Below are 12,003 nucleotides of genomic sequence, written 5' to 3' on the forward strand. Positions count from 1 at the left end.
GCTCTTGAAGTTCAGCCTATTACACGTACGGGGTCACATTTCGGTTCCAGCGTATAATGAGACGATGTTGGGCATTGGTCTGTAGTCAAGACGGGTGATTGAATGTTGATGCCAAATGATATCCATTTTGAGGACACTTCCGTTAAACCCATGCTAAAATACATTTTAAACCCAGGCTCCCAACAATGCGTAAAATGAAATTAGTGCTATGAAAGAAATAATTGAAAAGGTATATGCTATGATACGGAGTCTACTCTCCGTCTCTTATCACGATCGTGGTATGGCGAAGGGCTGCGTTTCCTTCGGCTTCTGTCATTATCATCACGATGCCGATCTCTTCGCGAAGGAGATCTTGAGCTTGACCTTGAGTGGTCTCGTCGACGGGGAGGAGAATGAGATCTAGAGCGAGGACGGCGGCGTTCTTTAACTACACTTGCATTTGCTCCGGATGGCCCGGATGGCCCGGATGGCCTCCTGAAGCCTCCATCCCTATTATCGGGGAGGAATCGTTCGTCTTTAATACCAAATCGAGCAGCACTGCTTGCAGGCGCATTTGACCGATAATAGTTTTCGACGCCCCATCTTCCAGTATCTTCTGTCTTCAAATCACGATACTTTGTTCGGCCTTTGCGTCCAATCTTGGTTGCATCCCTTACTTGGAGGTACTCTGGCAAAGCCTCGCGATTCTTAATTTCATCCACGTAATGGCCACCCATAAGGTCGCGTTCAGTGAGACCATGTTTCTCCGAGTCAGGCTGAAAGAATGCGCCCTTGTGGAAATATCGTTGCATGAACCCAGCCTTTCCTCTTCCGGCCTCGCGTTCCTCCTTTTGCTTGTCAATGAATTCACGATCCTCACGCTCTCGTTCCTCAGTAGTTAGGTTACGACGGCGTTCGATCTCTTCTCGTTCCTTTTCGGCCATCTCAATGGCTTCCCGTTCGCGCTTAACACGCTTGAGCTCGCGGAGTTTCCAGGCGGCTAATTCGGCAGCTGGGTCAATGCCGTCTGTATCGTCAATATTGTTCTCATCAACCCCTGCACCGGATTCGTCAATGTCATCGTCCCACGTCTTTCTACCAGCTATCCGAGCGGCAGCATCCCTTTCTAATTGATCACGAATCAGCAAGTCTGCTTTGTCTTTCCGCCGTTTGAGTTCTTCAGCTTCCGCATCGGGGTCCAGGGCAGATGATGAGGTCGCAAGATGACCACCATTGTTTAAACCTGCTGTGGCTTTACGGTCGCCTTTTTTTATAAATGTTGGGCGAAGTAGCAGCCTCTTTGGACCTTCGTCCTCCGAACTGGACTCTTCTTCTGATTCCTCCTCTGAACCTGATTCCTCCTCTGACTCATCCTCGCTTTCTGATTTTTCCGCTTCTTCTTTCTTTACCAGCACTGAACTAGCGGGAGGTCTATCGGAAGTAGCGTGTGCTTGGGGCTTAGAAGGGATATCGTCAACATTTTCCTCCTCTTCAGTTACAAACCCTTCTTCATCTTCTGCCTCCTCTTCCTCCTCCAATTTGACTTGCCGAACGCCAGAAGTAATGTTCCTAGAGCTTGGAGGAGGACGACTTTGCGGTACTTGTTCTGGCTGCTCCTCTTCTTCTTCCTCTTCTTCCTCTTCGGACGATTCAACTTCATCTGCGATAGGCTTGCCGGGTCTGTACCGTTTTGCTGGTTGCATGCGCTTCGCGGCTGTGCCACGGCCAAAACTCGGAAACGAAGGCGGAGCCATGCTTATTGATATAGATATATAGCTATATATAGCTATATGACAATAAACATGGTAGTGAAAGGGAGACAGCTGTGGTGGGTGTGTCCTTTTGAACTGACTAGAGAGGTCTTTTTCTTCGTATCAGAAAGCTGAAGCTTGGACCACGTAACTAGTTTATCGATAATCGCATTATTAGTAATCATATATTCATTAGATTACCTAAGGTAAGTTAGGTTCCATCCAATCCATTCCATGTGCCCGGATTAACATTATCTATGATCCGGATTCGGTTACCGCCCGTCCACTCATAAGACATCTTCACGTGATACGCCTTTTTATAGTTTCAGTGATTTGCAGCCGATAAAGTGTGATTAAGTGTCTATACGGGCGAGAGAGGAGAAGGCTTTTTCTCTTTGGCCACTGATGAGGTTGCCAAGTGAAGCGAGCGGTATAGCCTGCCTTGTGGCGGAATGGGCGGCCTCAGGCAAAAGAGTTTCAGCCGAAATTTGCCAGTCCTTCGCCTGTTTGACGAGAGGCAGCAAGGGGGTAAAGGAAAGTAAGTCAAGGGATGGAGCCAGGAATTCATGACGATCTATGCGTGGATTATCGATTACTCCGGATGCCCTGTGATGAGCTGTGTGACTTTGAGCATTTCTGAGGGCCCTGGACGTGATTGCTCCATTTCTTCAACATCCATCTTGCAGACGATCTCAGGGGGTCTCTGCAGAAAATAAGGCCTGCCCCCCTTTTTTGCTCTCCAATAATAGCCTATCTTTGTTCCTTGAATCTCAACCACTTCTGGGGGTACTAAGCTGCAGAGGGCTTAGTGGTCAGGTCCCAGTCGCAACCTAATGCCAAGTGGATCCACCATAGACCAACCAGCATGAGGCAGTCGGGTGCTGTTTCATGGTCCGAAAGCCCCCGTCATATAATAATAACGATGGGAAGGGGGTGCCATCGAAGTTCGATCGTTTGACATCGAATTCCTTCTCTCATATTCACCATAACCACCAGCTGCTATCAGTCTTTCCCCCTCCGAGGGGCGTGGCCTCTTGTCTCTCATTCATGTCCTTTCGGTCGCACTGATTCATGATAGCGTCCTCTCTTTAAAAAGAAAAAAAAAGGAGCCTCCACGGCAAATCCGCAGACGTCTTTTCATTCTTTTGTGCACCTCTCTGCTGCCATTATTCTAACGAACGTCGTATCACGTCTCACCATGATGGCTTCTCGAAGAATTTCCGTCCTATCGTCGTTGGGGCTTTTCGCCTGTCTCCTATCTCCCGTCGTCGCCCAGACATTCACGTACTGCAATCCCCTGGAAAAGGATGATTGCCCCAATGCCCCGGCTTTGGGCCAGAACTATACCACCTATCTCAACAGCTCACTGAATCCTGATGTCTGGAATGCTACCAGCGGTATTGTCGAAATCTCCGATGCTGGTTCCAACTTCACAATCCACAAGGCGCTCGATTCGCCAACTATTCAGTCATTCTTCTATATATTTTTCGGTACCGTCGAAGTCCATATGAAGGCTGCAACTGGACGAGGAGTTGTTAGTAGTATTGTCATTCAATCAGAAGTGTTGGATGAAATTGATTGGGAATGGGTTGGCTCGGAGCCAGACAAAGTTCAAACCAACTACTTCGGCAAGGGAAACACTACTTCCTATGACCGCGGTAAGACCTTCGACATTAAAGGAGCCATGGACGACTTCCATAACTATACCGTCAACTGGACACCAGAGAAGATCGAATGGTATATTGATACCGTTCTTGTCCGAACCTTGAAGTACGAAGAAGCTCTTGGAGGGAAAAACTTTCCTCAAACTCCCTCCACTGTGCGACTGGGTATCTGGCCTGGTGGAGATCCGCAGAACAAGAAAGGGGTTATTGAGTGGGCAGGAGGTGAAATCGACTATGAGAAAACGCCGTATATCATGAGCGTCAAGGAGTTGAAGGTTGTTGACGCACATAAAGGGAAGGAATATTCATATTCCGACAGGTCAGGCGACTGGCAGAGCATTAAAGTGATAGAGTAAGTTGCTGTTTCTTCGCCCCAGTTGCCTCGATGACAGTGGTCATGTTTTTGCATGGTCGATACTAATGATTCTGTCTAGTGGTGTTTCCGACATCGCAAATGAGATTAACAAGCCCCCACCTAAGTCTCTGGCACAGAGATGGCGAGAACTACCCGCCGCGGCCAAAATCGCTATTTTTGCTTCAATTGGTGGACTAGTCATTCTGGGTATGGCGATCATAGCATTTTGCTGCGTCAAGCAACGCAGAGCTGGACGACGAGAGTTCTCCATGGAAAACAGCAAGTTTGTTGAAGACCAAAACAACGTCATGGCCATGAGGACTCAGTGGAACCACAAATATAAGCCGGTCGGTAGTTGATAAACCATTCTACACCTTCTCAAATTGCTGGCTTTCAATTCCCACACGATCCCCTATTTGGCTGGTCCAAAACTCCCAACTGTCATATACGTGTTCCGCCCATCTCTGCACTATTACTCCGTAGTGCGGACAACATTCCCCCCCCCTCCGAGTTCCTCCTACCTCGCCTTTCTCGAGTATTTTGAACCTCTGTTTTCTCCTGTATTTCTTGGTCCTGTTTGTTGCGGAGTGCCCCTCGATCGAGTTTTGGTCCATGCCACAAGATTGCTTTGGTGAATATATTGTTGGTTACTTCTTTTCTGAGCACGATTATGAAAGCGAAATGCTTGCATAATGGAAGGGGGCCCTGTGTATAGCAAATAACTTGTTTAATACTATTTCAAAGACCTTCTCAATGACCACTCAACTGTCTCAAGGATGTGTCTTTTTGTGAATGTTTGGGAGGAGTTCCCGTTGTTGCCGTTTCCGTTGCCTTTCCCTCCCGTCGTCTTAAGGTTCAGCCTCATCCAATCTCGGCTTAAATATAATCCTATTCCGTAATGACTAATCTTAGTCATCAACGCGTCCGACGCGTCTCGCTGTCAAATGAACCTTACCTGCTCTGCTGGCTGGAAGCGGGATGTTGATATCAATGACAACGAAGATCCAAGAACCGAGACACAGTACAGATTATAAAGCTGAGCAAGAGATTGAGATACCCGTGTGCTCTCTATTCTACTCGAAATAAATCAGTGTTGGCTGTCAATCGCAAAAATAATGTCTCTCGTGACCCCCCGCATTCTCCCCGAATATCTTCAACAGTTTTATTCTTCTGGCCCAACAAGCGGTCGAATGCCGAGTGCAGTACGGATACTAGGCAGAGTATCCTCATTACGTGGAGAATATGCTACTATTACTTGCGGTGATCACGGCGACATCACCCTCATATTAAACAGAGATTCCCATCTACAGATGGATCGAATGGTCGATGTGGTTGGAAAAGTCGTCGAAGTCGAGGGTGTAAGCATTTCCCTAGAATGAAAACGCGAGGCTTAATGGATTACCCAGAAACCAGTACCGTGGCTAATCTTGATGTAGAGTCTTGGTCTCAGAGTATTTGGAGCGACAGATTGTGGCAGCCCGCATGAAGTTGGTGGGTTTATCCAACGTGGTTCTCCTTCCCTGGAAATTAAACATAATTAACTGATCGTGCCAATATAACAGACTATAAGATCTATGAGCAAGTTGTGGAAAATACTCATAGGTTCAAGACTATTTTTTACGACTCGGGTTGAGGTTATTCGAGGTGCATGATGGGCAACCTATGGCGTAAATAGCTACCTGCAAATCTGCACCAGGTCAAGTAAAGTGGCATATTTTACTAGCCAAAAAGGACAGCACACCAGCTTGGTCTTGATGTGTATTTGCTGGAATATTTTTTTAGGAAAAAAAAAAAAAGAAAAGAAAAGAAAAGAAAAAAAGAAAAAAAGTATGGAAATACAGATATACATCTGGTCCCTTGCCTGTTGTCTAGGTGGTGAACATCATAGTACTCGATAGTTATTCTGGGATTTATTGGGTGCTCTCGAGTCATGATAATATGAATATTAAAGTCAACTTCCATCCAGTGTTAAGATTTGCCAGTATTAATACATGAACCTCGAGTAATTAAATAAAGTATATATCGTACGACGGAGGAAACCTTTACAACAAGGTCTGACAGTAGATCACCATCATTTAATCTAACATAAAATTAAATACCGATTGTTACTTAATGAATCCTTCGGACAGAAATAGATATAATTGCTATCTATTGAAAGGAAGCAGTATCATAGAATAAAGCGTGTGGTCCTGATCACTGGTAGCAAGTACAGTCGACCCAACCAACGCTCTTCTCAAAGTTATGCATCGCTAGTAACATGGAGTCGTTAATATTCTACAAGGTATCGTCATAAACATAAAGGGTTGGGAAAACAGTAAAACAGTAGAGACAATCCAATAAATAGACCTTTACCGGCAAAGGGTGCACGGCTGGAACGGTACCATCCAAATGACACTGGTCATTAGTGGTCATTTGTGTTTAAGAAAAGGAGAAAAAGGAGTGAAAGAGGGAATGGTGGGATGGAGATAGGAAGTTCCGCATTCTAATGCAATGATTTATTGACTTCTAGCAGAATCCCGAATTTCTTGAATCATTGCCGCGAAGACGGCTGGGTCAAGGCCTTCCATGGCGCCATTAGCCCGAGGGGAAGCATTAGTGTTATCCTTCGACCATGAATTCGTTAAATGCGAATCAAAAAGAGAGCCAGGGTCAAATATTTCTGACTCTGGAAGATTTGAAATCTCATTGATTTCGCTATCAAGCAAAGACTTGAAAGGTGAGATGGGCGGGACACTGCGAGCGCGTCTCGGAGTCTCGGGATTGTTATTCCCTGATTTAGCCTTGTCCCTCGACTTAGGGGTACAAGTAACGTCTTTCTGAGGCAGATTAGACGTTTGGTCGTTCTGAGGGATGCAGTCATTCGGATCCCAGTTTGCCCAGCTATCACTGATGGGAGTTTTCGGTGCATCGAACTGGAATAGGGAGTCTGCATGAGCAAACGAATCCGCCTCAGAGGCCAAGAAAGTAAGAACCATGTTATCCAAAGTATCGAGCCCTTTAGATGGGCTTGTCGAGTCAGGTTGAAAGCTGTCATCCTTCGAGCCCTGGGTTAGAGCGCGAGCCGCTTTCTGGGATGGGGATGCATTGGTTATAGCATCGTGTAATTTTTTGGACCGGATGGACCTATTCCGACGATTTGGAGTTGGGCTACCAGGGAAATCCAGCGTGTTGTCATCGTCTGCATCCCTGAAAAGGTGATCAAGGCCATCAGCAAGGGTTTGTGGAACGTTTTCTTGACCTAACGGCCCTGTTGGTTTCTTGTGGGTTGATCGGGGACTTCGACGTAAGCCATTAATCACGGAGTCGCTAAGAGACCTCATGGATTCGCCATCTTTATTCGAAGGGAACAATGCTCTACGAACTGGCTTGGGAGTGAGTTGTGCCTCTGAGAACTGGGTCTTGCACGAATTCATATTTCTAGCAGGGCTGGACTGAATGGCTCGTCTTAATGCTTCGAACGGATCTTGGTCGCGCCAACGATCATGCTTCTCTGCTGACTCAAGTGGCTCAGCGCTACTGGCCCTCACTTTCTCAGTCTGCTTTGAGTTACCTTTATTGGCCTCAGCATCAACTTCTGGTTGGGTATCATTCTCCGCCTGTGTAGTGGCACCCTCATCGCCTTCCGGAGATGAAGCATCTGAAGGGCCTGGCGAGGACTCTGTTCCTGTAGCGTTACGAGCCTTGCGCCGAGCGCGAGTCTCCAATGGTTGAGGTCTTATGGGTTTCAATTTTCGTTTCGGCTTTTCTTTTGGGACGACTTTGTGCCATTTGTGCTCGGGACGCATGCTCTTGAATTTGTAGAGCCATAATCCACATGCTAAAATACGTTAAAACACATGGCAAATATATATCATCAGAGTTTCTTAATACTCACAGTTGCAAAGGAGGAGTTGAACGAAGTCTAAATCATCATGGGCGAGTGATTTCTTATATATCTTGATCGAATTATGGGAGCCGTCCTCTTCAGGTTCAGACGGTTCCCAGAAAAGGATAGTCGGATCGCTGTTATACGCTTCAGCCTGCTCAGCATTTGCTGGAATAACCTTCGAGTGGGCACGACGCCAGGTCGGAGTTTCAATAGCACCGCAGTTTTCGCAATACGGAGGAACTGTGCCTTCGCGGATGCATTGCTCGAGACGGGCTTGGACTTGTTTCGTCCGTTTAGCACCAGCTCCGCTGCGAGGTTTGGAATTGTGCTGACTTGAGCCAGGAGTGGACACAAGAGGGAATTCACTTGCTAGAGGATGGAGTGGTTGAGTTTGTGGTTGCCAGGGTTGGGGAGGCCTGATGGGGTCACTAGCCGGGACACTAGCTCTTTGGGTGGCAGGCGCTATAGATTTAACGGATTTCATGCTAGCTCTCGAAGAGGGGCGTGAATTTGACATCCTGGGCGGTTGGGGTGGGAGTACCGGAGCAGAATCCCCAGCAGAGCTTTCGAGCTGAGCACTACCTAACATTGTTTTGGTTTGTTCTGTGGATTGTTGTAATATCCGGTCATTTTGATTAGCGTCGTCATCAATTAACGAATCGAACTGAGCACTCAAGAAGCCTGAGTCATGGTCAGACAATGGAGGAAGACCGGGGCTTGAAGCCTGGGCGTAATTGGTTTCCATGATAGGAGGGGATGAAGGCATATTAAAAGGCGTATCGGTAAACATGCCGTACTGAGGCTCCTCCGGAGATGTGGCCTGTGAGTCAAAAGCCAGGCGGCTATTCGACACGGGCATTGGGGCTATCAGAGGAGAGTTCTGTGAGAAGTCAGATCGGCCCAAGGACTGACGGCGCAAATTGCTGGGAGCAATTCGATTTCGGCGAGTGGGACCTTGGGTAAGTGATGGCACGGGTGTGGGTGGTCGAACGGGTTCCTCGTTTGATAGCAGCGAGTGACTGGTCTGAGTAATTGGTGTTGGGCGGTGAATCCTTACAGACGCAGCCGTGCTTGCGGCCACTCGGAGGGAGTTAGGTTGGCGTTCAATGTTTGTGTTCACGTCGCCAGAAATATCAGTTCGAACCAGTTTCGCTCTCTTTGGGGCTGGTCCTTCTGTGGCTTCATCCCCACTGCCGTAGTTGGACATAATAGAACCCCTTCGGCTAGAAGTCCTATACGAATCTGGGTTGAGTATAGAAGCTCTTGACCCAGGCCGATTTATTTCGTCCACGGGTCTCTTTTGTTGGTTTGTAGACATAGCTACTCCTGGCGTTGAGGCACGGCTTGGGGGGTTGTGAGAGAAATGGGCTGGGGAATCAGCGCGGAAGCTCCCAGGCCCAACAGTAGGCAGCTCACGTGGCGTCGAGCCATCGCTTAAGAGCTGCTGCAACTTCTCCAGGCCTGATCTGTCCAGGGGTGTGTGTTCTGATTCAGCTGCATTCTGGGATGAGCTGCTGCCCGAAAGTAGCCCAGGGTTTGATTTCAGGAAGGCTGTCCAGGCCTGAGCGTCAAAATCATGTGGTATGAGATTGCTTAATTCGCGGTACTTTTGCATACTCTCAAGATATTCACTCTGGAGAACAGTTGGTACAGGGACGAGACGGAGCTTGACCTCAAGGGTCTCCTGTGCACCTCTAGCGAATAATCCAGTGTTTTTGCAAACTCGTCCCGTGACAATGGTCTTGGATTGGTGTGCGGGGGCATTTGGCGTTGGCGAGGCAGAGGCCAAAACCCAGGAAAGCATTCCCTGACCGACCAAGGGAGTTTCATATTCAGAATAGTCGTACGCGTAGACTGTATAATCTCGTCCGAGCTTTGCAACCAATTCAGGGCTAAGAGGCGTGTTAGAAAAAAATTTTTTTTTCTCCCAAAGAGAGGACATGCCATTGCCTTACCTTGCGGAGACAATAGTTTGAATGCAAGTTTTTAGCTCAATCACGCCAACCTGTGTTGTTTCATCAAGATAGGCAGTTTGGATATCTAAAATATGCGGCCACCTGGCAAGACAGTTGGTTTTGCTTTCGTTATCGAACGTGTAGAGGACCTTAACTATAGAGAAGATTAGTATTCACAACTTAGTCCTTGGGCCACCCGGGAATACTTACGCCTCATAGGCCGGACAGAGATTCCTTCCTCGTTTTCCATTTTCTGACTGCAAAGTCGGGTATCAGAAGGAGCCACAGAAAATTAAGGCGAAGACAATCCCTTTCTGGTGTAGGCTGCTTGCAAGGTTGTATGTCGAGGAAGCTAAAGGGTTCAAGGTAGCAGTCGGCGGGTGCAAATAGAAACGAATCGATGGCCTCAGTGAATGAGTCACTGCATAAGTTTGATGTCTGTGCCTGGTAGTCTGGCAGGCTTCATAACGTGAGGACAGCAGCGAAGTGTAAATATGGCAATGTCAGGATTGGCTGGAGTTGCAGTAATAGAACATGTATCTAATGAGAACGAAGACCAAAAAGACAAATGAAAAACAAATGGAAGCAACCCCTTCAATGGTCTCCCTCTCACGCGAGCTCAGCCTAGCAACCGCGTGTGTGTGGGGGAGAGGGAGAAGAGGAAGAGTAGGGAGGCGTTGGAGGCGGAGAAGAAGAGGTTGGAGTTAAGAGACGATCGAAAGTCGTGAAGCCAAACGCGATATTCGAGATTGCTGACCTAAGCGCGCGTGAATGGGAAGCAGATTTCTTGATAGGGACTAGTGACGCGCCAGGTCCAACGCGCCTTCCGGTTTGGAAAAATAAGCCGCCGACGCGTGACACGCTAACCAGAATCGGTATTGAAGCTTGGCGATTACCTAATAATCACGTGATATAAGAAAGCTTTAGGGCTTGTTGACTTTTTTTGCTGCGAAGACGCAGGAGAAAGACGAACGCAAAGAAGAAGAGCCCGAAGCAAGGAAAGACGTCGACACGAAGGAGCGTACCGTTGCTGCCTTTTTATAGCTTTTCCCAAGATGTCCGACACCAAGATTCAGTAAGCAGGCTCCCATTCACTGTCGAATCAGATGACTCAACCGGTCTTCCCCCCGCGCAATAGACGGCCTTGCTGCTACAGCGCATTGCCGCATACCTGCTAACATCTGGGCTCTTGTTCTCTAGAGATCTGCTTAACAAGCCTCGCAGCGAGCTGACGTACGTTCCATTGGTCCTTTGAATGTCCCAAACTATCCTTCCCGTCAAACTTGAAGCTATCGCCAACCTCAACCACACCACAGCCGGACAACCACTTATTGCTCTGTTCTTGGCATCCGAACCCGTTCCAGCTCACTTTGTTCCTCGCGCAATGAATTAATAATGGTGATGGGCGATGAGTTAACCTAGTACGGGCTATAGTGAATACGAAGTCTCTGTTCTCGAAGAACATGAGCTCACCACCGGTCCGCTTTCAATCCTCCAAACAGCTACCCGTGCCCACTCGCAGGTCTTGATCTCATGTCGGAACAACCGCAAGCTACTTGCGCGTGTAAAGGCTTTTGATCGTCACTGTAACATGGTACTAGAGAACGTCAAGGAGATGTGGACTGAGAAGCCCAAGGGTGGCAAGGGCAAAGGCGTCAATAAAGATCGCTTCATCAGCAAGATGTAAGTCTACGCAAAGTTTGCCCGGACCTTCCCTTCTCACCGTATATGCGACGACACTATACTTACTCGGCTATCTAGGTTCTTGAGAGGCGATTCAGTTATCCTGGTACTTCTGAGTTGAGCTTCGTTTTGGTCCTTTCTTAGCTCTACACTGCGCGGTCCGCACACATTCGCCAATCTGTCACCTCCATATGACTTAGACTCCCGCCTACTTAGATCTCTCCACCCCAAAGCGGTAATCATGACGCAACAAATCGCTCTGGTGTCGCGGGACGCAGGCCTGGCCCGTGAAGTGATGCCTTGCTTCCATATTAAAGCTATGTCATGGAAGTCACTAATCCAGCATGTCGGCGTCTTTGGCGTTTCTTGTTTCCCTCCTTTCCTTCTCAAAATCCATACTGTTTTGATTCGCGATTTCTTTTTCACATGGAGTCCGTGGTGGGATGGACCGGATAGTCTGCACCGGTCCTTTGTTACACTTGGCGGAAGGTTAGGGTTTATGTGATATAGTAGCCCTGGAGAAGATACAAAATCCCCAGAATATGATGAAACATACAGCCTTGATTATTAAAAGGCGGAGTGAACATTGCGACTCTTCCTTTCGCACCTTATTTGAGCCTTCACCTTGCGGCTCAGCTAGTCACGTGCTACGTCAAAGCAGATATACCCCCTCCCCAAGTTTGTAAGACGGAGTTTTCAAGAGTATTAATATAGAGGTGGTATATCGACATTATATACATGCGAAAAC

At 47.7% G+C, this 12,003-nt stretch overlaps 4 protein-coding genes across 4 annotated transcripts; 2 read left to right on the top strand and 2 right to left on the bottom strand.

The window, feature by feature from the left end:
* Positions 1-236: 236 nt before the first annotated feature.
* On the bottom strand, positions 237-1,733 carry TRV_08064 (uncharacterized protein; the record flags this gene model as incomplete). Its single annotated transcript, XM_003017852.1, has 1 exon — positions 237-1,733. One exon carries the CDS (start codon positions 1,731-1,733, stop codon positions 237-239), a length of 1,497 nt encoding a protein of 498 aa, XP_003017898.1.
* Positions 1,734-2,928: 1,195 nt separating this feature from the next.
* TRV_08065 (cell wall glucanase, putative) lies at positions 2,929-4,108 on the top strand (the record flags this gene model as incomplete). Its single annotated transcript, XM_003017853.1, has 2 exons — positions 2,929-3,746; positions 3,829-4,108. The coding sequence occupies 2 exons, from the start codon at positions 2,929-2,931 to the stop codon at positions 4,106-4,108; spliced, it is 1,098 nt and encodes a 365-aa protein (XP_003017899.1).
* Positions 4,109-6,244: 2,136 nt separating this feature from the next.
* TRV_08066 (GATA transcription factor (Ams2), putative) lies at positions 6,245-9,559 on the bottom strand (the record flags this gene model as incomplete). The annotated part of the gene is made up of 2 exons (XM_003017854.1): positions 6,245-7,566; positions 7,624-9,559. 2 exons carry the CDS (start codon positions 9,557-9,559, stop codon positions 6,245-6,247), a joined length of 3,258 nt encoding a protein of 1,085 aa, XP_003017900.1.
* Positions 9,560-10,827: 1,268 nt separating this feature from the next.
* On the top strand, positions 10,828-11,259 carry TRV_08067 (small nuclear ribonucleoprotein SmD2, putative; the record flags this gene model as incomplete). The annotated part of the gene is made up of 2 exons (XM_003017855.1): positions 10,828-10,910; positions 11,007-11,259. 2 exons carry the CDS (start codon positions 10,828-10,830, stop codon positions 11,257-11,259), a joined length of 336 nt encoding a protein of 111 aa, XP_003017901.1.
* Positions 11,260-12,003: the final 744 nt, after the last annotated feature.

Source organism: Trichophyton verrucosum (genome assembly GCF_000151505.1).
Source record: "Trichophyton verrucosum HKI 0517 chromosome Unknown contig01282_1.f1.exp, whole genome shotgun sequence".
NCBI classification, from domain to species: Eukaryota; Fungi; Ascomycota; class Eurotiomycetes; order Onygenales; family Arthrodermataceae; genus Trichophyton; species Trichophyton verrucosum.